General features: G+C 44.7%; 1 protein-coding gene across 1 annotated transcript in view; it reads right to left on the reverse strand.

Annotated features, from left to right (window-relative positions):
• The window catches only part of KDM4B (lysine demethylase 4B), a 731,006-nt gene that overhangs the window by 614,449 nt on the left and 89,986 nt on the right, over positions 1–26,571 (reverse strand). Inside the window, exon 3 of the mRNA XM_068233805.1 lies at positions 3,094–3,208. Within this exon, the coding sequence (XP_068089906.1) occupies positions 3,094–3,208 (115 nt within the window). The remainder of the gene's footprint in view (positions 1–3,093; positions 3,209–26,571) is intronic.

The raw sequence follows: 26,571 nt of genomic DNA on the forward strand, positions 1-26,571 counted from the left end.
CAGGATGTTGTTTATGGACAGCCTGGTTTCAAGTTGCCGATAGACAGCCTTTTCGATAACTTTACCTAAGAAGGGGAGGTTGGAGACAGGTCTGTAGCTGCTCATAGCATCTGGATCCATGGAAGGTTTTTTAAGAAGGGGCTTGATGAGTCCTTCTTTTAGAGAGGTAGGAAACCTCCCTGCTTGCAGAGAGCAATTTACTATTTTGTGAAATGCTGGACCAAGCAGGTCAGGGCATTTCAGCATATGTTTAGTTGGTCCAGGGTCCAGGTCGCAGGTTGTCTGGCGGAGGCGACGGAGGATGTCTGAGATCTCTTCCTCACTAATACTTTTGAAGTCAGTCCAGGGTGTTAGGTTGTTTTTGCCACTATTTCCAGGAGTTGAATAAGTCTTAGGTGCTGTGGACTGAATGAGACACCGAATAGAGGATACTTTGTCAGCAAAGTAGCAAGCAAATTTTCCGCATAGCTCCTTTGAGGGAGTTATAGTAGGTTTTAGACAGGATGGGTTACATAGTCTATCAACTGTGCGAAATAGTAGGGCTGGCCTGTTGGCGGCCTTTGCGATCTCCTGTGATAGGTAGGAGGATTTTTTCTTGGTGATCGCATCTTGGTAGCTTTCCCGGTGAGAGACAAGGATGTGTTTATCTTTTGAATTCTGAGATTTTCGCCACTTCCTTTCTAGTCTGCGCGCTTCTTTCTTTAGGTCCTTTAGTGAGCTGTCAAACCACCGTGCATGGTGAAGTGGTGTAGACCGTTTAATGCGAACTGGAGCAAGGGCGTCATAGGCAGATGACACTGCATGGTTGTACATCAGGACCATGGAGTCTGGGTCTGCGCAATGATTGGTTAATGCGTCGAAGTTGATGGCTACATTTATTCCTAAAGCAAAACTTTAATCACCCGTGCCTAGGACTTAACCTCAATCCCTTTCTTACTGGCAATCCTTGCCATAGTTATAGTCTAATATTTTCACTACAGCATTGTTTTGGGGGAAAGCAGTTGACTTATTAGTATGTTTTGGGGATGTAGGAGAATATGAAGTGTTTGAACGAAATCCAGGGGAAGATAGAAACTCCATAAAGGTTTTGCCCTGGCCAATGTTCAAACCTAGGACTCCGCACTGTAATACAATAGTGCCATCCACTCCTATCTATCTGCTCATCCATGTAATCAATTCTGACCCTCCAGCACTATACTGCAATAGTGCGATTCACTATGCCTCTATTTTTTTCATATCTATCTGCTCATCCATGTCATCAATTTTGAAACTCTACCACCTTTCCCTTCCTCCTTTCTACTTCCCTTATCTTGTCTCACTTACACTACCAACACACTAGTGATTCATAACCCATTCTGGATATAAACACAAACTATTGTACCATCTGAATATGTCAGCCCTTCAATGTCATGATATACCCACTGCAGTCCTATCCTAACAGACAGTAACATATTTAAAAAATCCCATGTTTGTGAAAAAGTATTCTGAAATGAAGACTGTATTGCTTGATATTCTGATCCTGCAATGTAAATGACCTGATACCTTTAATTGTTCTGTGGGGACAATTGATGTATTCTGATATATTTTGTGTAGGTCTGTTGGAACTGTATCGCACAAGCGTATCATCTTGGATACCTGTAGTGGTGTCTTGACCTTGCATCTAGCGGTTATGAGAGCCCATACAGGATAACAACTATATTGCAACGTTGATTGTATGCAGTAGTCATGCATGCAATGCAGACCAGTTTAAAATTTGACTGGCGCAGGGTTGTTGCTACCATGAAAGTCATCATAGCTGATAATTGCTATCTGTTTGTGGAACTCAATTCATCACCAATATGTTGGAAATTGTATACATACGTCCCTTTAGATTGTAAGCTTGCAAGGGCAGGGCTCTGTCTCCCCCTTTTGTGTCTTGGAAATCATTATACATTTTATTCATCATGTTTCTTTTATCACGGTCATTACCAATTCTGTATTTTGTTCTCTGTATTCTGTATCATTTTTTGTATGTTGTCACTAATTCTGTATTTTGTATATTAGTGTACACTATTGTCTGTATTATGTACCCCATGTTTATTTTTTACTTTGTACAGCGCCACGGAATATGTTGGCGCTTTATAAATCAATAATAATAATACTTCAGGTGTGCTACTAACATCAATCTCAACGTGTATGGAAATTGTTCACGTTCTTCATTCACCCATCTATTGTTTGTCAGACTTTGTTGGAGTTGTAGACGTTGAGATGAGAAGTGGTGGATGCACTCATTATCTGTGTTGAAATCTCAATATAACTCTACAACAGGCTCCTATTGGATGTAGTTGATGTGAATGTAGTGATTGGATGTGACATAAGCTGACATCTGGTCATCATGGCCATGATCACTTTTTATAGGGGAGATAAGGGGTTATCTATTGTGTTTATAATATTTTTGGCCTAATAAATTTTTGATATTTTGTCTAAGCAGATGCCTCCGGTCAATATTTATTCATACTGCTACTTGGTGAACTGCAGGGGAGAAGCACCAGTATCTAGATGATAACCATGGCAGAAGCATCAGGCCCCCATTGAGTTGCAAAAGACCAAAGACCTAATCATCAAGGAGCATTACCATTAGTCCAACACCCAGTGAAACAATGAGAATGCTCCCTGGGGGGTTTGTTGCATTGGCAGCCTGATGCTTTTGCTGGGGCTGTGATCTGTATACTGATGCTTTACCCCTGCAGTTCACCAAGCAGCAGTGGAAGCAGCGGCAGTGGATGTGCATGTGACAGAAGCTGTAAATCATATACAGCAACCAGTCTAGTGAGAACAGACACTATCCATTCTCATGGGCTTCTATTCATTCTGCCAGCATCCAGTTAGTCGCAATACATAGCCAGATCCAGAATTATTGTGAACCGCACATCTTTGTGATCTGCTCGTCAGAACAGAACAGATCCATTTTTAACAGTCTGATGTGAGCAGATTCAATTCATTCACATAGGATCCATTTCCATGCCTGCCATTCTGTTTAGTTCCACTAAATGGAACTTTTTTTCAGCCAGTGTGAACCCAGCCTTAAGCTGTAAGAAAGGAAGGTAAACTTACATTGTCATAGAGGGAGCCACTGATATCTGCTCCATAAATGGGAGACATGAAAGTCAAATTCTTCCAGTATTTACGCTCAAGATCATCAAAGTCTTGGTGTCGTGGTGTGCAGTACCTAATAATGACATAAAAACATGTACATCCCTTAATATCATAAATCAATTTTCTAACAAGTCATGACAACACATCCATCGAGCTGACACTATTAACCACTTGCTGACCACCCACTACCTATGGGCATCGGCAAAGTGGCACGCCCAGGACCGCCTAACGCCCATAGGCGTCGTGTCCTGGACGAGGGGATTGCGGGCGATTGTGCGCGCGCATTAGCCGGCATTAGGCTCCGTCCACCCATTACGTCAACTGCCGGCCAATTAGCAGCGCCGGCGGATTGTTAACCTCCGATCTGCCGCATAGCAAGCGTATAATACGCTTTCGAATGTATACAAAGCTTATTATACAGGCTGCCTCCTGCCCTGGTGGTCCCAGTGATCGAGGGACCACCAGGGCAGGAGGCAGCCCCCCTGGCAAGCACACACATTGATCTGGCACCCCCCGCCTCCTGATCACCCACAGCACCCCTCAGACCCCCCCGATTACCCCCTCAGACCCCTGTTTGCACCCAATCATCCCACCAACCACCCATCAATCACTCCCTGTCACTATCTGTCAACGCTATTTTTTAGATTAGGTCCTAAACTGCCCCCTGGGGACTCCTGATCATCCCCCCCCCCCCCCACACACACACCCTCAAGATCCTCCTCAGCCCCCCCCCCCCCCCCCCGTGTACTGTATACATCTAACCTTCCTTATAATCACCCACTGATCACCTGTCAATCACCCATCAATCACCCCCTGTCACTGCCACCCATCAGCTCAGACCCTAACCTGCCCCTTGCGGGCACCTGATCACCCGCCCACACCCTCAGATCGCCCGCAGACCCGCCCTCAGATCACCTCCCAAGTGCATTGTTTACATCTGTTATCCCCTCTAATCAACCACTGATCACCCATCAATCACCCCCTGTCACTGCTACCCATCATACCCATCAGATTAGACCCTCATTTGCCCCTTGTGGGGCACCCAGTCACCCGCCCACGCCCTCAACCCCCCCCCCCCCCACCCCCGATCACCTAACCAGTGCACTGTTTGCATTTATTCTTCCCTCTATCACACCCTGATCACCTACCCCCTGCGGGCACCCAAATACCTGCCCACACCCTCAGACCCCGCCTGAACACCTCCCCAGTGCATTATTTACATATGTTCTCCCCTCTAATCACCCACTGATCACCCATCAATCACCCCCTGTCACTGCTACCCATCCGATGAGACAGTCATCTGCCCCTTGCAGGCACCCAATCACCTGCCCACACCCTCAGACCCCCTCCCCCCCCCAGTGCATTGCTTGCATCTATTCCCTCCTCTAATCGCACCCTGAGACCCCCATCAATCACCTCCTATCACCCCCTAGCACACCTACCCATCAGATCAGGCCCTAATTTGCCCCGTGTGGGCTCCTGATCACTCGGCCAAACCCTCAGATCCCCCTCAGACCCCCTTCCGATCACCTCCCCAGTGCATTGATTGCATCTATTCTCCCCTCTAATCACCCCCATCAATCACCTCCTGTCACCCCCTAGCACTCCTATCCATCACATCAGGCCTTAATCTGCCCACTGCAGGCTTCTGATCACCCAGCCAAACCTTCACCCGCCCCACCACAGTGACAGAATTTTTTTCCGATCACTGCTGGTCTCTACGACTTAATTGTGGCTGAGACTAACCGTTATGCCACACAATACGCAACCGCCAATCCAAGAAGTTACCATGCCCAGCCTTTTCGGTGGAAACCACTCCAAGTTTCCGAACGTAACATTTTTTTGGGACCTTCTCCTTAACATGGGTCTAGTAAAAAAGGAATGTATTGCGGTCTTATTGGTCTACGCACCTAGTACATCAAATGCCCATGTTCTCTGCTGTCATGTCCAGGTCACGATTTGAGAACATCCTGCACTTCAGTGCCAATACAACCCGTCATCTAAGAGGCCACCCTGCTTATGACCGGTTCCAAACAATTTGGCCCCTCATAGACCACCTGTCATCAAAATTTGCAGATGCTTACACCCCTGAACAGTCATTTTGAAGCATTTAGTTTTCAGACTACTCTTCACGGTTTTGGGCCCCTAAAATGCTAGGGCAGTATAGGAACCCCACAAGTGACCCCTTTTTAGAAAGAAGACACCCCAAGGTATTCTGTTAGGTGTATGATGAGTTCATAGAAGATTTTATTTTTTGTCACAAGTTAGTGGAAAATGACACTTTGTGAAAAAAAAACAAGAAAAATCAATTTCCGCTAACTTGTGACAAAAAAAAAAAATATCTTCTATGAACTCACCATACTCCTAACAGAATACCTTGGGATGTCTTCTTTCTAAAATGGGGTCACTTGTGGGGTTCTTATACTGCCCTGGCACTTAAGGGTCCTAAACCGTGAGGAGTAGTCTAGAAACCAAATGCCTCAAAATGACCTGTGAAATCCTAAAGGTACTCATAGGACTTTGGGCCCCTTAGCGGACCTAGGCTGCAAAAAAAGTGTCACACGTGGTATCGCCGTACTCAGGAGAAGTAGTATAATGTGTTTTGGGGTGTATTTTTACACATACCCATGTTGGGTGGGAGAAATATCTCTGTAAATGGACAATTGTGTGTAAAAAAAAAAAAAAATCTAATTTACAGAGATATTTCTCCCACCCACCATGGGTATGTGTAAAAATACACCCCAAAACACATACTACTTCTCTTGAGTACGGTGATAACACGTGTGACACTTTTTTGCAGCCTAGGTGCGCAAAGGGGCCCAAAGTCCTATGAGAACCTTTAGGCTTTACAGGGGTGCTTACGATTTAGCACCCCCCCAAAATGCCAGGACAGTAAACACACCCCACAAATGACCCCATTTTGGAAAGTAGACATCCCAAAGTATTTAGAGAGGGGCATGGTGAGTCTGTGGCAGGTTTCATTTTTTTTGACACAAGTTAGCAGAAATAGAAACTTTTTTTTATTTTTGTCACAGAGTGTCATTTTTCGCTAACTTGTGACAAAAAAATAAAATCTCCTATGAACTCACCATGCCTCTTAGTAAATACTTTGGGATGTCTTCTTTCCAAAATGGGGTCATTTGGGGGGTATTTATACGAACCTGGAATTCTAGCACCTCATGAAACATGACAGGTGCTCAGAAAAGTCAGAGATGCTTCAAATTGGGAAAATTCACTTTTTGCACCATAGTTTGTAAAGGCTATAACTTTTACCCAAACAAAAAAAAATCCAATAAGTGTCTATTTATTGATCAAAGACATGTAGCACAATAAATTTAGACAAAAATGTATATAGAAATTTTACTTTATTTGAAAAATGTCAGCACAGAAAGTTAAAAAAAAAAAAAATCATTTTTTTGACAAAATTCATGTCTTTTTTGATGAATATAATAAAAACTCAAAATCACAGCGGCAATCAAATAGCACCAAAAGAAGGCTGCATTAGTGACAGGAAAAAAAGTTTCTAGTCCTAAGGGGTTTTATGACTGCAGTCCTTAAGTGGTTAAAGTATGCTTTACCATTAATTAATCACTCCAGATGATATTGCTCATATAAATCTACTGAGGTCAAAATTTACTTATTTTAGGAGTTAACTTTTTATTACATTCACCCAAGAAAAACTGCCAAAAAAAAAAAAAAAAAGAGCATCAAATGTGAAATACAGATAACGATCAAATACATTTGGAGATACATAAAATCAAATGTTAATGTACTTATTATTATGGGCAGCACGGTGGCGTAGTGGTTAGCTCTCTCGCCTTGCAGCGCTGGGTCCCTGGTTCGAATCCCAGCCAGGGCACTATCTGCAAAGAGTTTGTATGTTCTCTCCGTGTCTGCATGGGTTTCCTCCGGGCACTCCGGTTTCCTCCCACATTCCAAAAACATATGGATAAGTTAATTGGCTCCCCCTAAAATTGGCCCTAGACTACAGTACTTACACTACATAATATAGACATATGGAAATGGTAGGGATTAGATTGTGAGCTCCTTTGAGGGACAGTTAGTGATATATATATACACACACACACACACACACTGTACAGCGCTGCGTAATATGTCGGTGCTATATAAATACTAAATAATAATATTAGGTCTCTGATCTCAACAGACAACTGGGATATAATATTAACCACTTCACCACTGAGGGGTTTTACCCCCTGAGCACCAGAGCAATTTTCACCTTTCAGCGCTCCTTCCATTCATTCGTCTATAACTTTATTATTACTTATCGCAATGAAATGAACTATATCTTGTTTTTTTCGCCACCAATTAGGCTTTCTTTAGGTGGGACATTATGCCAAGAATTATTTTTTTCTAAATGTGTTTTAATGGGAAAATAGGAAAAATGTGGGGAAAAAAATAATTATTTTTCAGTTTTCGGCCATTATAGTTTTTAAATAATGCATGCTACTGTAATTAAAACCCATGAAACGTATTTGCCCTTTTGTCCCGGTTATAAAACCATTTAAATTATGTCCCTATCACAATGTTTGGCGCCAATATTTTATTTGGAAATAAAGGTGCATTTTTTTCAGTTTTGCGTCCATCCCTAATTACAAGCCCATAGTTTATAAAGTAACAGTGTTATACCCTCTTGACATAAATATTTAAAAAGTTCAGTCCCTAAGGTAACTATTTATGTATTTTTTTTAATTGTAAATTTTTTAATTTTTTTTTAATTACAAAAAAAAAAAAAAAAAATGGGGAGTGTGGGAGGTAATGAGTTAATTTTATGTGTAAAAGTCATTTATTTGTATGTGAAAAATGTGTAGGGTGTAGTTTACTATTTGGCCACAAGATGGCCACAGTAACTTTTTGTTTTAATGCGACCTCCAAGCTTCCTTCCGGAAGCTTGGAGGAAGAATAAGGAGGCTGGACACGTGAGTTTTTTCTCACAATGATCGCGCTGCCCATAGGAGAGCAGCTGATCATTGCGGGGCTTAGATCAACGAACGGGAATGGATTTTCCCGTTCATTGATCTCTGGGCGAGCGGGCGGCGGCGGTTTTACTAGCGGCGGGCGGCGTGTTTACGAGCGGGAGCGCGGGCAGCGTCGGGAACGCGGAAAGTACGTGTTTCTCCGTCCCTGGTTTTTAAAGGATGGAAAAAGGGGCGGAGAAATACGTACGCACGGGGGTAAAGTGGTTAAGGAGTATCCCACTATGGTAGTGTCTGCTAGGGATAAGTACAGCAAACAAAAAAATGAATGTACTGCTCAGGATTGTACTGTACCTTCTTTTTGGTATATGTTTCTTTTATCAAAAATAACATTTTAAACTTAAAAAAGTACAAAGTATACAAAGGAGCTACAGTTCAAAGGATTACTACACATTATGTTAAACTGCATTATCTGGATATATATATTTTTAAGACCATAAGACACTACAGATCATGAAATGAAAGCAAAAAAAAAAAAAAAAAAAAAACCCTAAAAAAACAAAAACACCTAGATTTAGAGGATAAGAACCAGGGTATAAGATATCATATTTTCTGACCATAAGACACACTTTTTCTCCCCCAAAGGTGGGGTGAAAAACTCAGTGCATCTTATGGTCCGAATGTGTCCTTCTTACAATGGCAAATGTATAGCGCCGGCGACCGCTTAGCCTTGTGTCCCTTCCCGGTTGCCTCTATTGAAGCAGTCTATTGAAGCAACACACTGCTAATGTGTAAGTTCCTCCCCTCACCATGGCGCTGCACCCCAATCACTTGCACTCCCCGCTGCTGTGTAGCCCTTTTCCAATCACGGTGTTCCAATGGCCGGACAGTCCTTGTCCGATTACCGCCGCACATCATGTCCCCGCCGCACAATCCTGGTCGGATAGCCAAATGCGACCAAGGATCGCTGTTCCCGCTGCTGCTCCACCCAACAGTGTCTGGCTCCTCGATACTGCATTGTTCCCATGGCTGCACAGTCCTGGTCCGATTACCTCCGCACATCGATGTCCCTGCCGCCGCACAGTCCTGGTCCGATAGCAACTAATCATAGATGTCCCCACCGCCGCTCAGCCCTGATGCCATCCAGCTGGCAAATGCACACACTATCCCCGCCGCTCAACCACGTTGTTAAGGTCACCGCCAAGCATCGCTGTTCCCGTCGCCACTTTACCTCACAGTGCCCTCCGCAGTATCACTGTTGCCATGGAACACAGAAGCCGGACCACTTCATGCAGCAGCTCACTTCCGTGTTCTGTTGATACTACCGAGGAGGTTGAGCGGCAGCTGGAACAGCGATAGCGACCTGAAAACCATGGTTTAGCGGCGGGGACAGCTGGATTGCATCAGGGCTGAGCGGCGCTGGCGACATCTATGATTAGCGGCTATCGGACCAGAACTGTGCAGCGGCGGGGACATGTGTGGTGGTAATCGGACCAGGACTGTGCGGCCATGGGAACAATGCAGTATCGAGGAGCTGGGCACTGTGGGGTGGAGCGGCGGCGGGAAAAGCGATCCTTAGTCGCATTTGCCAGCTAGGATTGGACCAGGACTGTACAGCGGTGGCTACCTGAATCAGATCCAATAGGAATTCAGAAAACTTTAGTAGCCAACCAATAGCAACACACTTCCTTTGGTTGGTTGTGTGTTCCATGGCTGGTTTCCTGGTTCCGGGCAGAGCATGAAACTCGGGGGAGTGATGAAGGGACAAAGTTTTCTCAAGCAGCGAAGGAGGTGAAAAATACAGAAATTTACACCCAGGACCAGGTAACATGTTTGGCTATATCTTTAGCTGCTACACTACCGGTAATTCATTGTTATACTGAAATTAACTCGTACAGGTCCAGTATACGCTTGGCACCTCAGAGGTGTCAATCGTATACTGGACCTGTACGAGTGTAATACTCCCATTGTTGAATGCCTGATGAAGCGGGATCGTGCCCGTGAAACGCGTTGCGATATTGTACGTGGAGTATGTGAATAAATTGTTTGTATCTCAAGTGACAGCCTCAAGTCCATTTTTGAGTGGCTGGTCCACCACCGCCACCCGAATGTTTTAAACTTTTTATATATCTTGTACTCTTTTGGCACCTTTGTACATCTATTAGTCAAGATATCCACCCTGGGTGGAAGGATGACAAACCCTCTTTTCCTTCTTCAGAGAGCGACATCTTAATCCTGAGTGGGGACAGGTCTAATCTCCTCACCTGCCTATACAGTGGTTACCTGAGCGGTAACCCATGTTTGTGAGTATAATACTTACCTACCATAACAACCCCCCCCCCCCCTTTAATCCAATACATACTACACTATATTGGGCTCTCTGTTTTTCTCTCTTTATATTGAGGAAATGGAAGACCACAGGCTCAGTTCAAGTTAAAGAGACACTGAAGCGAAAAAAAAATATGATATAGTGAATTGGTTGTGTACTATGAATAATTACTAGAAGATTAGCAGCAAACAAAATATTCTCATACTTTTATTTTCAGGTATATAGTGTTTTTTTCTAACATTGCATCATTCTATAATATGTGCAGATTACACAACACTCAGCATTCAAAATGAGTCTTTTAGAGCAGTCTGTGAAGTAATGACCTCTCCTCTAACAGAGGAAAAGTAAATAGTCCAGGAACAGTTGAGATAATAAAAAAGTCAGATAACAGCCCTCTCCATGACTAACTTAGTCGGAGAGCTTAATGGCTTGTTTGCATAGAGATAACAACTGAAGTTTCTCAACTCTTCCTGTACTGGAAACAATTACACTGATGTATCTGATCTTAATGTTTTATTTCTTAGTTGTGCTACACATACAAATCATAATATCATCATTTTTTTTTCGCTTCAGTGTCTCTAAGTCTCGAAGTGGCAGACCAAGAAAAATCTCGGATAAAAAGAAGCGATGAATGGTGAGAACAGTCAGAGTCAACCCACAGAGCAGCCCCAAAGACCTACAACATCATCTTTCTGCAGATGCTGTCACTGTGCATCGTTCAGCACACTTTACACAAGGAGATGCTGTATCCACCCACAGCACAAACAGAGCCGCTTCAGGTATGCAAAAAGAACATTTGGACAAGCCAGCTTCATTTTGGAATTAGGTGCTGTAGACTGATGAAAGTAAAATTGAGTTATTTGGGCAAAACAAGGGGCGATATGCAAGGAGGAAAAACACAGCATTCCAAGAAAAACACATACTACCTACAGTAAAATATGGCGGTGGTTCCATCATGCTGTGTGGCCAGTGCAGGTACCGGGAATCTTGTCAAAGTTGAGGGACGCATAGATTCCACTCAGAATCAGCAGATTCTGGAGACCAATGTCCAGGAATCAGTGACAAAGCTGAAGCTGCACTGGAGCTGAATCTTTCAGCAAGACAACGACCCTAAACTCTTCTCAAAATCCACAAAGGCATTCATGCAGAGGAACAAGTACAACGTTCTGAAATGGCCATCTCAGTCCCAAGACCTGAATATAACTGAAAATCTGTGGTGTGAGTTAGAGAGAGCTGTGCATGCTCGGAAGCCATCAAATCTGAATGAACTAGAGATGTTTTGTAAAGAGGAATGGTCCAAAATACCTTCAACCAGAATCCAGACTCTCATTGGAACCTACAGGAAGCGTTTAGAGGCTGTAATTTCTGCAAAAGGAGGATCTACTAAATATTGATTTCATTTCTGTTTTGTGGTGCCCAAATTTATGCAACTGCCTTATTTTGTTTAAACAATTATTGCACACTTTCTGTAAATCCAATAAACTTACTTTCACTGCTCAAATATCACTGTGTGTCTCCTATATGATATACCGTATTTTTCGGCATATAAGACGCTCCGGCATATAAGACGCACCTAAGTTTAGAGGGCAAGAATTAGGAAGAAAAAAAAATAACTAAACCTAGGTGCGTCTGCAATGAAGGGGCATCTTATGGACCTTTCACCTCCTAAAACTGTCTCTAACCTACTCTATCTACACTACACTATCCCCTGCTGTCCTAACAACTAAGCTACATAGCAATTCACGACACAACACTGCACTAACACATCACTTCAATACACTTCACTACACTATCCTGCACTAACACACCACACCACTTCAATACATTTCACTACACTATTACTGCACTAACACAACACACCACTTCAATTCACTTCACTACACTATACTAACACTACAACACCATCAATACTACACCTGATCCTGCCGCGGCGCTCCTTTCCCCCTTCTCTCCAGCTGCGATCGTCTTCTCCCTCTGGAAGTCAAGTTCGGTGAACGTCACGCATGATGCGGCGCACGTGCAGTGAAGGCGGGGAAGGAGGCGGCCAGCGAGAAGACCCAGCGTGTAGCGGCAGGGGGCGGCTTTCCGTAAGGTGCATGGAAGGGCAATTTCGGATGAGCATAGACTATCGGTAACGTGCGGCTGATGTAGCTATCTTTATTTTCATCACAGGAGGAACAGAGGACCCAGCGGCGGCAGCAGCTTCACCGAACTGGACTTCCAGAGGGAGAAGACGATCGCAGCTGGAGAGAAGGGGGAAAGGAGCGCCGCGCCAGGACGGGTAAGAGCTTCCCTGCGCACTCTGCACCCATTTTTTTGTATGTTTGGCATATAAGACGCACCCACTTTTCCCCCCCTGTTTGGGGGAAGAAAAAGTGTGTCTTATATGCCGAAAAATACGGTATTTACCTGACATTTTTTATCATAACAACCAACGATTTACACAGGAAAATCATAACATCTTCTCATAGGGGGGTTCTCAAGGTTTTCTTTATTTTTAAAGACAACCTGAACTGAAAATTAAAAGTCAAAATAAGCATACACCAGTCATACTTACCTTACCTGTGTAGTCTACTCCTCAATCTCTTTCTCCTCTCCAGCGTCCTGTTTGTCCACTGTGATCAAGGGAATTCTCCGTCCTACATTTTGAAAATGGCCATTACCCAATAACAGCTTTCTGGTCAGCACACTGTTAAACTGTAACATCGTCCACTTGAGCCATAGGGAAACATGGACATTACCGGGCACATCAGTTGTCCACTCAGCTATAACTGACAGCAACTGATGTATAACTGACAGCAACTGATATATTTCAGTTCTGCCAAAATGTTGTCAGAACTGGAAGGGACCATTGTCAGAAGAAAATGGTGAGCTTCTGAGAGAAACTGATGGCAAGGTAACAATTTCACGTTCATTTGAAGTTACCTCATGTGTTTATTTTAAATAATTTTACTCAGTACAGGTTCCCTTTAAGAGCACTTAGTGCTCCGTCCATTTGTCAAAATAGTGTGCAGCGAACAGGGAGGCTGGCCAACATCTTTGTATTAATCATTTTCAGGGAAATATCTTTATAAAGAATAAAGGCCATGCTGAGAATCCCCCATGAAGAGATGGACTAGCCCAAAACCTGTCAGTAATGTCAGATTTCTACTACCTACTGTAAGTGACAGCAACATAGGAGAAAAGTAATTCATGGCTCATTTTACTCTGGGAGAAATGTACTTCTTATTTGTATGTGTTTTAAATTTTAAGATGTTCGCAACAGTTCCTCTTTAAATATAACTTTAAATATTACACAGCCACACCAACGCCACATGTAGACAGTCTGTTTCGGGCTTTTGGCCCTCATCAGTACATAGCAGGGATTAATATGGCTGTACGTGATAGGGCTTGGACCAGTACAACAGAGTAACCAAGCAGCTCGGGGTGACCCAAACCACTAGGAATATATAGGGGGATAAAAGAGACCGAAAAGCCCTCCTACTAATAAGCAATGCTCTGAATTTTTTTTTCACTCCCGATGGATGGCGTTAAGCTGAAAAATTGATTGGGTAGAGAACCCTTATTTTGAGTGCTAGCTCTCTATATATAAGAACCTAGGGAGATTTTGTCTCCTACCCCACTCTCTGTGCCTAGTTCTACCTAATCTGAGCCGAGAACCACTACTGCACTGGAGCCGGGGAAGATAAATATTTACATGGCCACTGTCAAGAACCGGCCCGCGGCACGCCTGCGTATACGGTTCCCGACTGCGGGTTTGACCAGATTAAGCGGGGAACAGCCTTATTTAAACTACAAACAAGGCTGGAACCCCTCAAACACTTCCCACTGCCACCACTAGCGTTGCTAGACACGTTCACTCAGCTATCGAGTGCTCAATACGCAATCTGCGTTTTCGTATTTGGGTCAGCTTTGCGCTTAGGCCAAATACGGGAACGCCACGCACCCACACACACACACAGTTGCAATCTTACACTGTCGTGAAGCAAAGACCCACTAACAGTCGTTCCGAACGATACTGTTAGCCACTCTGCTGTCGCTACTCGCACTGGCGTTGTTCGTACGTTGGGTCAAACGCCCCCCCCCCACACACACACACAATGCAATTACAATTTCATACGGTAGTGTTGCTCAAGCATACAATTAGGCATGAACTTATACACGGTTACACTTCAGTCTCTTCTAGGCTATGAGTGTTAGTTTAGTACGGCAGAAGTCAAACTTATTAAATAATTTAATATTCTAGAAAAACATAGAACAATGCAGAACTTTATATATACAAAAAGATTACAAAAAACTAAGTAAAAATAGTTACAAGATAAAAGTTACAAAGATAACAGGTTACAAAGATACAACACCAAGCAATTTGCTTACCAAAAATACAGGAATCCAGATAGAAGAACCTTGGACTTTTGTGGACGGACACAATTCTGGTTAGACCAGGAGTTCACTAGCTTGGGCCAGGAGACCGGCTGCCACTACCGTCAGAAGAGAACTGATTTGAGGTAGATGTCCCCTGGTTTTTATAATGAAATATTCACCTCGAGGCTGTAAGCCTGTGTGGACGGGGGGGAAGCTAGATTTAATTACATCCTCAGTCATAATTGGATCTCCAGAGATCTAACATCCACCTGCGAAAAATGTACAATAGCCCACATACATGAAAAGATTTCCCTAGTCCACGTTACAGGTGACAACCCCATTGTTGACAGTACTTCCTAGCTGATCAAAGATAAGGAGGTTGCACCTCCACCAATAATTCAATTTCCACAGGTAGAAAATGGGATCAAAAGGACTTCACCCCTTTCCTCAAGACTCTTAGCAGGCTTTCCTTGTATAATGGGACAATAGCTGACACCAGACTCAAAAGCCATGCCGACCAGCCTATTCTTCCTCAATTGGCCGCTAATTAGCAGTACACACAGTTTCCCCTGCTGGACAATGGGGCAGAGGTAATGGACATCTACATACCGAATTACATTAGACTTTAGTTTACTCTGGCCAGGTGACCAATTACACCCAAGCCCAATACACATCTGAGGTTTTACCCAGTAGACAGAAAAATGAAAATATTATCCTTACATCATAAGCACCCCAATATATTCCTGACACGCCCCCTCTTCCAGACGGCGCCGGCAAATGATTCTAACGAATCGTCCTGCCAAAGCCGACACTGACGGCCGGGCCTGGGGGGGTAATTCCTTAGCTCCAAGCTACAGGACTGGAAAGCTAGGTCAGGTTGCTGCAATGTGTCATTGCCCCTGACAACCTGACGTAACCAACCAGGGGAATGAGGGTCAGTGACAACCGTGAATTTGCGACCATAGAGACAGTGCTGCAGCTGGGGGAGGGTTCCAACCGTCGCTACACGCACTTTCTCTATAGTGGCAGGAGCTATCTCTCTGTCCCTTTGGGGAACGATTCTCTGCCGGGCTGCCTCCTCCACTTCGGACAGCTCCGAGGGAATAACTTCCCAGAACCCTCTCAGCCCGCCCCTCCCAGCTGGTGACCTGCTGGTTAGCCCCCTGAGCTCTTCCAGGGTGCTGTCAAATCGAACAGCCCCAGAGAGCTCAGTGCTGCCTGTCACACATTCCAGGAAGGCTGCAGACGTAGAGGCCCCTGGGTCCTCAGAGCCAGGTTCCACCACTTCGGTGGACAGTCCCTCTGCTGTAGACTCGCTAGCGCTGCGGGTTACCACGGCAGCCGAGGGAGCGCCCACCTTACACATATCATAAACCACATCACCTTTGGTCTTGAAACCATCTGAAGGGGAAGGATCTGGCCTGGTGCCATCTGCCCCTTCAGTGGACAGTCCACCTGCTGCAGCCCAGCGAGCGCCGCTGGTTCCTCCTGCAGCTGACGGAGTGTCCACATGACACACAGCATTATCAGCCCTACATATATTGTCATTTGGGACATCACATAAAACATCAACATTATCTGTATCCTTACACACATTGCTACTCAGCACTTCACAAGTAGCATCAACAGTTCTTGCATCGATCGCCTCGATAGTCCGTGCGTCATAAATGACATTATCAATTTCTGCATTCTTTGTATCAACATGTCCCACTCCAGGCCTAGGCACTGGAGACTCACTAGGGCTGGCTCCTAGCACACAGTCCATAGCCCCTGGGGCCTCACAAGCACTCCCCATTTGCACAGCATTATCAGACAGTACCTTGCAAGAGTCCTGAACTTCTGCTGGGGATGCAGGCTCCACGGGGTTTGGAGTAGGCTCATACCGGGCCACTAACCGTCCCAGGTCAGTACCCAGCAACACGTTGGTGGGGATTTTGTCGGTTACCCCAACTTCTTTCAATCCGCTGCCAGCCCCCCAGTCCAGGTGGACCAAGGCGGTGGGTATGGCAGGGGTGACACCCCCAATTCCTCTGACAGCAATCATTTTCCCAGGTATGTACTGCTCCGGGTTCACAAGCTGGGGATGTATGAGAGTCACTTCTGCTCCAGTGTCTCTCAGCCCAGTGGCAACTGTACCCCCAACCGTGACAAGCTGCAGATTCTCTGCATAGCCAGTGGCATTCCTGGTAGCACACAATGCCGTTGGGACCTCACTGGCGTTTGAGGCCTCACTGGATTTTGGGGCCTCCCTCTTCCTCTCTGGGCAAGTCGTGCTGATATGACCCACCTTGTCACATACAAAGCATTTCCGAGTGTCAGGTTGCTTGAATCCAGGAGACAGCGGTGCTTGCCTCCTCTGGGTGCTGGGTAAAACAGGTTTAGCAATCTGTTCTCCTCTCCAGCTGGGCGTAGTAGTCCTCCGGGACTCCGGTGCTCTATGGGCGGTGTAGGCATCGGCCATTTCCGCAGCCTCATCCACTTTCTTTGGTTCTCGATCCAGCACAAACAGCCAGACCTCAACAGGACAGGTGTGTAGGAACTGGTCTTTTATCATCAGTTCCTGCAGGGCATCAAAGGTTTCAACCGACAGTCCTTTTAACCACTGCTGGAAGGCAGTGCGCAGGTTGCAAGCATGATCCAGGTAGCTGTCATTAGGACCTCGCTGCACTGTCCTGAAACGTTTGCGATACACCTCTGGCGTGAGGTGGTATCGCGCAATAATGGCTTTCTTAATCGCCTCAAAGTCTGTTTCTTCCTCCTGGGGGAGACTCACAAACGCCTCCAGGGCCTTGCCTCTCAGCCCTGGTGTGAGGTATCTTGCCCACTGCTCACAGGGCACCCCATACTGCCGACAAGTCCTTTCAAACCCCTGTAGGAAAGTGTCTATGTCAGAGTCCTTGTCCATAGCGGGGAACTTATCCAGGGGGATTCTGTGGACTTGCTCACCTTCGCGTTCTGCGGGTCCAGCAGACCGGTTTTGCTGCTGAAGTTTAGCCAGCTCCAGCTGGTGTTGCCGTTCAGCTCTTCCCTCCTCTGCCCGGAGTCGCTGTGCCGCTTGTTCCTTCTCTGGCTGTCGGTGCAGTAGGATCAGCTTTAGGCGCAGTTCAGGATCAGTCGAGTTCAGTAGCTGTAGATCAGCTTCCAGAGATGTCATCTCCGTGTTCGGTGGATCATCCAGGACATCGTCTCCACTCGCATTCTGTGGCGGGAGCGATGCCTCCTCTGGCGTGTCGTGAGCTGCATCCGCTGACGTTGAAGCACGGGCTCGCTCTGCCTCATCATGCTCCTCGAGCGCACGAACTAACTGCTCCTTAGTCTGGCCGCTCACCGTCTCGATGCCTTTGTGCTCACACAGGTTGAGTAGTATCTCTTTGTTTTGCCTTGCATAGCTGGATGCTTTCTGAGCCATCGTGTTGCAAAAAAGAAAAAAAAAAAAGGGGGGAAGGGAAAGCAAATACCAAGTGTGTATCTTTGAACCAAAAAAAAAAAACGTATATAGATTCTGCACTGAGTAGACTTCTGTAGGCTATTTGCTTCTAGCAAGCTTCCAGCCTTTAGTACTCAGAATAGCGAGCTAAACTGCGTACTAATGTACTAAACGATGCCACCACTGCCAGCCAATTATGTCAAGAACCGGCCCGCGGCACGCCTGCGTATACGGTTCCCGACTGCGGGTTTGACCAGATTAAGCGGGGAACAGCCTTATTTAAACTACAAACAAGGCTGGAACCCCTCAAACACTTCCCACTGCCACCACTAGCGTTGCTAGACACGTTCACTCAGCTATCGAGAGCTCAATACGCAATCTGCGTTTTCGTATTTGGGTCAGCTTTGCGCTTAGGCCAAATACGGGAACGCCACGCACCCACACACACACACAGTTGCAATCTTAAACTGTCGTGAAGCAAAGACCCACTAACAGTCGTTCCGAACGATACTGTTAGCCACTCTGCTGTCGCTACTCGCACTGGCGTTGTTCGTACGTTGGGTCAGCTGCGCGCTTAGGCCAACGTATGACAAACGCCCCCCCCCCCCACACACAATGCAATTACAATTTCATACGGTAGTGTTGCTCAAGCGTACAATTAGGCATGAACTTATACACGGTTACACTTCAGTCTCTTCTAGGCTATGAGTGTTAGTTTAGTACGGCAGAAGTCAAACTTATTAAATAATAATTTAATATTCTAGAAAAACATAGAACAATGCAGAACTTAATATATACAAAAAGATTACAAAAAACTAAGTAAAAATAGTTACAAGATAAAAGTTACAAAGATAACAGGTTACAAAGATACAACACCAAGCAATTTGCTTACCAAAAATACAGGAATCCAGATAGAAGAACCTTGGACTTTTGTGGACGGACACAATTCTGGTTAGACCAGGAGTTCACTAGCTTGGGCCAGGAGACCGGCTGCCACTACCGTCAGAAGAGAACTGATTTGAGGTAGATGTCCCCTGGTTTTTATAATGAAATATTCGCCTCGAGGCTGTAAGCCTGTGTGGACGGGGGGAAGCTAGATTTAATTACATCCTCAGTCATAATTGGATCTCCAGAGATCTAACATCCACCTGCGAAAAATGTACAATAGCCCACATACATGAAAAGATTTCCCTAGTCCACGTTACAGGTGACAACCCCATTGTTGACAGTACTTCCTAGCTGATCAAAGATAAGGAGGTTGCACCTCCACCAATAATTCAATTTCCACAGGTAGAAAATGGGATCAAAAGGACTTCACCCCTTTCCTCAAGACTCTTAGCAGGCTTTCCTTGTATAATGGGACAATAGCTGACACCAGACTCAAAAGCCATGCCGACCAGCCTATTCTTCCTCAATTGGCCGCTTATTAGCAGTACACACAGTTTCCCCTGCTGGACAATGGGGCAGAGGTAATGGACATCTACATACCGAATTACATTAGACTTTAGTTTACTCTGGCCAATACACATCTGAGGTTTTACCCAGTAGACAGAAAAATGAAAATATTATCCTTACATCATAAGCACCCCAATATATTCCTGACAGCCACCATTTGGAGCGGCCTAGAGAGACCACCATGGGACCGAGGAGGATGGGGGAAGCCTCAATCGGATCCAGAGGATTCCCCCTTCTGAGGCAAGTACCCTCCAGGGGCCCTTTTTTCAGTACAGGTTCTCTTTAAAGATATAATCAAAGCTAAGCAACTTCCACTAATTAATATCCTTTCTCTGTACGTTAACTGACAGACTTGGGACAGTGAGACTGGTGCTACTGTTTACACACCAAACTTTTCAAGACTTCAGGACAGCCAAGTATCCAGACTACCACTGTGACTTTCATGACTAACTTTGTTCCTAAAAACTGCTCGTGCACGGAGGAATGTCTATTTGGACTGGGACTGTTATTAACAGCATAATCAGCACTTGTATGCTATCCATCACTTGCAACCTGCTTCCACATATGAACTCAGGCACCTACGGTCTCTGGCAGACATATACCTGATAAGTGTTAACCATTCACAGTCCACATTAAGTTTATTTCTAGAAAGAAGCTGCACTAAACCTGTGCATTATATTATTTATGAACTTTCTGCATACTTCTTCTGTATCATTACAGCAGAGACTTCATTCTAGGGTTGCCGCGGTATACTGCAGTTTGATTATGCATGGTAGTACCATGCACAATCCTAAATTACCAGTTTTCGTGTGTGTGTGTGTGTGGTGTGGTGTGGTGTGTGTGTGGCGGGGGGGGCGAGGGTGCAGCATCAGGGTTGCCCACCAGTCAACCCAAGTTACATTAAAATTACCCTGTCCTTTTGTGACAGGCGTCTGTCAGAGGTAATCACTGCCAAAGGTCTCTTGTGCTTGAGTGTACTGCGGCTATAGGCAGAGTGGCCACACAGTGAGAAGCATCAGGCTTCTTTTCCCCCTTAAAGCGGATCCGAGATGAAAAACTAACTATAACAAGTAACTCGTCTATATATCTTATCTAAAGTTTAGATAGTTTACACAGCAAATCTAGCTGCAAACAGCTTTAATAGAATATGATTGATTATTCATGTGATACAATGACAGCAGCCATGTTGTTTGTAAACATTACACAGAAGCAGGCTTATCTGCATCTTGAGCAAAAAAACCTAATCCCCCCTCCTCATCCCTCCTCCCCTCTGCCTCTGAAATCTCTGGCTAGTAATACCTCCCCCTCCTCCTGCCCAGACTGAGCTCCCATAAGCCCTTGCTACTGTCTGAAAGTGCCTTGGCTCTCTGAAAACCTGTGGGCATGGCTTCTTTAGTTTTTAGGGAATTAGAGTATTAAAACAAAAACAAAAAAGTATTTGGCTTGAGGAATTCCCTATAAACAATAGGAAAGGAGCACAATTATGCAATGAGTAAAAGTTCATCTCGGATCCACTTTAACCACCCCCCCCTCCCCCCATCAGTAGCCTTATTTTTTGTGCTGGTGCCTTTCTTTACCAATGAGAGAGAGGCAGCCAGCCAGCTGACTAAGCACACCCCCACAAACTCTGGCGAGACCACGCAGTAGCTTCAACAGGAGAGAGAGAGAGAGAGAGAGAGAGAGAGAGCTGCAAGCTGTCCAGGACGCCAGTCTTCCTTACTTCTCCCCGTCAGGTATAAATCAATGTAATTCTGCTCCGGGGATATATGGCTTCTGCAGCCTGAAGCAGATAATGCAGAATTCCTAGGCTTTGCTGTGTTTGTGTGACATAGTGTGAAACCCTAACAGGCAAGACAGGGCTTCATGTCACACAAACTGCTGGCTGCCAAAGTAATGTATGGAAATCTGAGCAAAATTAATGCTGATACTGTGCAAAGTAGTGTAATGCAGTCTGGTGTTGCACACAAAACTTTTGTTTTATTGTGAGGTGCATGTATTTTCTTTATATAATTTACTGAAAAAAAAAAACATGAGATCGCATTAATAGAACTCTTTAGTGCACGATGCAGACTTTTAAAAAGGCGATCTATAAACTATTAATAATAATAATAATAATAATTCCAGTATTTTTATAGCGCTTTTCTCCTGTCAGACTCAAAGATCTTGTGAAGCAGCCACTAGAGCGCACTCAGTAGGCAGTAGCAGAGTTAGGGAGTCTCACCCAAGGACTCCTTAAAACCTCACCCAGAAGTCTCTTACAAGACCGGCTAATAACTACCCCCTCCCCCAAAAATTTTGGATGTCCAGATTTTTTGACCATCTTGTCTAGAAAAAAATAAGAAATTGGGTTGGTAACCCTGTGTAACAAGGGGCGCACAAACTGCAGCTAAGGGGGTAATCAGATGACCCCCTTTGCTGCTGTTTGCACGCCCACCGCTGCATTCCCCCCTCCATCTGGCTACCTGTTCCTGGCACCTATCCATCTTGCTATAGTGTTCTCCCCAGGCTCTTTTAGCAGAGTGCTCCATCCTGCTAATTTTGGTGAGCACCCAGCTGTCATCGGCTTGCCTCCTCCTATGCAGTAAGCAGAGACGTACCAGCCCTGTATTCTCCCATGTCACCCACCCGGCTACTTTTTTATGCCACCCGGCTGGAAAACATTTGTGGGGAGAACACTGTGGGGGCACCTATAGCTAACTATATTCTTGTTGTAAACTTATACAGGTCCTTCTCAAAAAATTAGCATATTGTGATAAAGTTTATTATTTTCTGTAATGTACTGATAAGCATTAGACTTTCATATATTTTAGATTCATTACACACAACTGAAGTAGCTCAAGTTTTTAATTGTTTTAATATTGATGATTTTGGCATACAGCTCATGAAAACCCAAAATTCCTATCTAAAAAAAAATAGCATATTTCATCCGACCAATAAAAGGAAAGTGTTTTTTTAAACAAAAAAAAGTCAACCTTCAAATAATTATGTTCAGTTATGCACTCAATACTTGGTTGGGAATCCTTTTGCAGAAATGACTGCTTCAATGCGGCGTGGCATGGAGGCAATCAGCCTGTGGCACTGCTCAGGTGTTATGGAGGCCCAGGATGCTTCGATAGTGGCCTTAAGCTCATTCAGAGTGTTGGGTCTTCCGTCTCTCAACTTTCTCTTCACAATATCCCACAGATTCTCTATGGGGTTCAGGTCAGGAGAGTTGGCAGGCCAATTGAGCACAGTAATACCATGGTCAGTAAACTATTTACCAGTGGTTTTGGCACTTTGAGCAGGTGCCAGGTCGTGCTGAAAAATGAAATCTTCATCTCCATAAAGCTTTTTAGCAGATGGAAGCATGAAGTGCTCCAAAATCTCCTGATAGCTAGCTGCATAGACCCTGCCCTTGATAAAACACAGTGGACCAACACCAGCAGCTGACATGGCACCCCAGACCATCACTGACAGTGGATACTTGACACTGGACTTCAGGCATTTTGGCATTTCCCCCTCCCCAGTCTTCCTCCAGACTCTGGCACCTTGATTTCCGAATGACATGCAAAAGTTGCTTTCATCCGAAAAAAGTACTTTGGACCACTGAGCAACAGTCCAGTGCTGCTTCTCTGTATCCCAGGTCAGGCGCTTCTGCCGCTGTTTCTGGTTCAAAAGTGTCTTGACCTGGGGAATGTGGCAGCTGTAGCCCATTTCCTGCACACGCCTGTACACGGTGGCTCTGGATGTTTCTACTCCAGACTCAGTCCACTGCTTCCGCAGGTCTCCCAAGGTCTGGAATCGGTTTTTCTAAACAATCTTCCTCAGGGTCCGGTCACCTCTTCTCGTTGTGCAGCGTTTTCTGCCACACTTTTTCCTTCACACAGACTTCCCACTGAGGTGCCTTGATACAGCACTCTGGGAACAGCCTATTCGTTCAGAAATGTCTTTCTGTGTCTTACCCTCTTGCTTTAGGGTGTCAATGATGGCCTTCTGGACAGCAGTCAGGTCGGCAGTCTTACCCATGATTGTGGTTTTGAGTAATGAACCAGGCTGGGAGTTTTTAAAAGCCTCAGGAATCTTTTGCAGGTGTTTACAGTTAATTAGTTGATTCAGATGATTAGGTTAATAGCTCATTTAGAGAACCTTTTCATGATATGCTAATTTTTTGAGATAGGAATTTTGGGTTTTCATGAGCTGTATGCCAAAATCATCAATATTAAAACAATAAAAGGCTTGAACTACTTCAGTTGTGTGTAATGAATCTAAAATATATGAAAGTCTAATGTTTATCAGTACATACAGAAAATAATGAATTTTATCATAATATGCTAATTTTTTTTTTAGAAGGACCTGTACTTGATGTATGCATTATACCTCTGTACTGTTCTTATTATGCATTTCAATAAAAGTTTTGGTAAATAGAAAAAAAAAAGTTGCAAACATGCAACTGACTAGACTGACTAGAGGTTCACCTCACCACGCCTCACTAATCATACAATAAGTATCGGTGGCCACTTCATGCATCATCAAGAGACACCGATACAACAAAGCTACGCAGGTTTTTATAATAGATATTAGATTATGGGCTCAAGAAAGTCTGTTCACAGGGGACACGATTAAGGCAATGAGATATCAAGCCTCTCGGTTCAGCTGAACTTGGATAGATTAAACTTGATAGATAATGGTTTCTCCATAGTTGACTAAACAAATTGCTTCCATATATGGCAGGTGTTAATTACATTGATGCAGACAGGTAGCAGCACGCCTTGTTAGGAAGCAGAAAGCGGGATACATGCACATCCCAATCAACACAGATTGTCACCTATCAGACAATTCAAAGCGCCAGAAAGTGCTTGTTATCACTTTGGCTGAGCGGCCTGTGTAACAACAATAAGCCTCACCGTTTCAGGATCAGCTTAACTCTCTTTCCTTTTCTTGCTGCAAAAATGGCCATCCTGTGTTGTGGAGTGTGGGGTGTATGGAGACAGCAACCACGACCTACCCGCTGGTCCACCTATTCCTTGTGGGATCATCTAGGGCTCACACTCTCTCAGCCCTGCAGTTGCTGCAGCAGTGCTTGCGATACACCCACCGCCAAGCTCACGTCAACAGGAATCAGCAGAGCCTTCGTGGTTCAGACCAGCCGCACCGTCCAGTCTCTGCCCACCTACACATTTTGACCAATAGGCCTTTGTCAGGGTGCATGAAGAATGTGTAAGAGAGGAAGAATCCCCTCATTCTCCTGCAGAGTATCTGTACATTACTCTTACATGTACCCACAGTTAGACTGCCTGGGGCCTGATCAATGTCCTTTGCTCCTGTCTGTACCCTTTACAAGTACTGTTATCAAGGACTAGTTTTGATTTCTATTTAACTCTAAAGCAATATTCTAATTTTAGTTAAAATGCACAATCTCTGGTGTACATAAAAAAAAAAAACAAAAAAAAAAACACAGAGGTACACTAATGCTTAAAAGTGTTGTCCTAACAAGTAGTATACGTTTAATAAAAGTCACTGGAACCCCATATCAGCTGGGTTCCGGTGTATACAGGTAGATCTGCCTGCCCCCTTGCAGAAAATGGCCCTGGCCTTTTATACATTTATATCAGATGTAGAAAAGATAGAGGCCTTTTTCTTCAAGGTGGCAGGGCTACACACTGGAACCCAGAAGATATGAGGCTCCGGTTAATCTCTTTATACAGACAACATACCGGGCATTCTCATCGACAATGACAGGCACGGTTTGCTGACAGGGTAAAGTGTCAGCTTCCTGGCCAGAGGCTTTTTGTTCCCTAAAGCAGATGCTATCTTAATATAGCTTTAAAGAGACACTGAAGAAAAAAAATTATGATATAATGAATGACGCATCCAGCTCATTAAGTCTGAATATAATAGGAGATTCATTCTTAATAACTTTCTCTGTACAGTGTTGACATAAGAAGGAGAAGGAGAAGAAGTAGAGGGAGGAGGAAGGAGAAAGAGGAGGAGGAAGGAGAAAGGAGGAGGAGGAGAACGAGTACTGCAAATAGCACATTTTCTTTGTGACTTGCTTGAAGATTGCAGACTTGACTGACTGGAGTGAGACGTGGACTTATCCTTGTCAGACTTTTCTTTGTCATGTTTAGTTTTAGGCTAAAATAAAACAGCATACAGAGAAAGCTATTAGCCTCAAACTCTCTTAAAATACATACATGGAAAGCAGATACACACAGAGACTACTTGCCAGAGAGGGATCAAAACCGCACTCCACAGATTGCAGTTGTGAAGGGCCTGCATCGTCCTCAATGTTCCTGAAGCATAAGGAACAGGGACTGCGAAGAAGCACTTTTAAATAATCACATAATTACCTGCACCTGGCCTGCACCGCAGCACCCTCTTACCGTTAACGCCAACTGCGCTTCCTGGAGCGCTGTCACGTGGGACACCAGCGCGTGACGGCTTCCGATATCCGACCGTAACTTCCTCTGAATGCAGGCGCCATTGCGCAGAAACCTGCTGCCTCCAAAGGAGAATCCTCCTTTACACTGCAGGACTCCATACCGGCACACTGTCCAGCCATACCCTGGAGCCCTGAAAACGCTGCTCCTGCCGCCTGACATTGTTAGCACCCGCCGAGGCCCCCCTGAAGCATCCTGTGCGGGACAGGTAAAAACTGAAGTGCTGAGTATCCTCTTATACTGCTGCCAATCAATTATGTAAAACTTATATCTTGATAGCTTCCTGTCCAGATAAGGGAAGGGAGACAAGTCTCAGAGGAGGGGTGTTGTCAGAAAATTATGATATAGTGAATTGGCTGTGTAGTACAGCTAAGAAATAAAACATTAGGAGCAGAGACATAAGTCTAATTGTTTCCAGTACAGGAAGAGTTAAGAAACTCCAGTTATCTATGCAAAAGAGTCCCTGAGCTCCACGACTTTCAAAAGTAGCAGAGAGCTCTGTCTTCT

The sequence above is a fragment of the Hyperolius riggenbachi genome, chromosome 1 (assembly GCF_040937935.1).
Source record: "Hyperolius riggenbachi isolate aHypRig1 chromosome 1, aHypRig1.pri, whole genome shotgun sequence".
NCBI lineage: Eukaryota > Metazoa > Chordata > Amphibia > Anura > Hyperoliidae > Hyperolius > Hyperolius riggenbachi.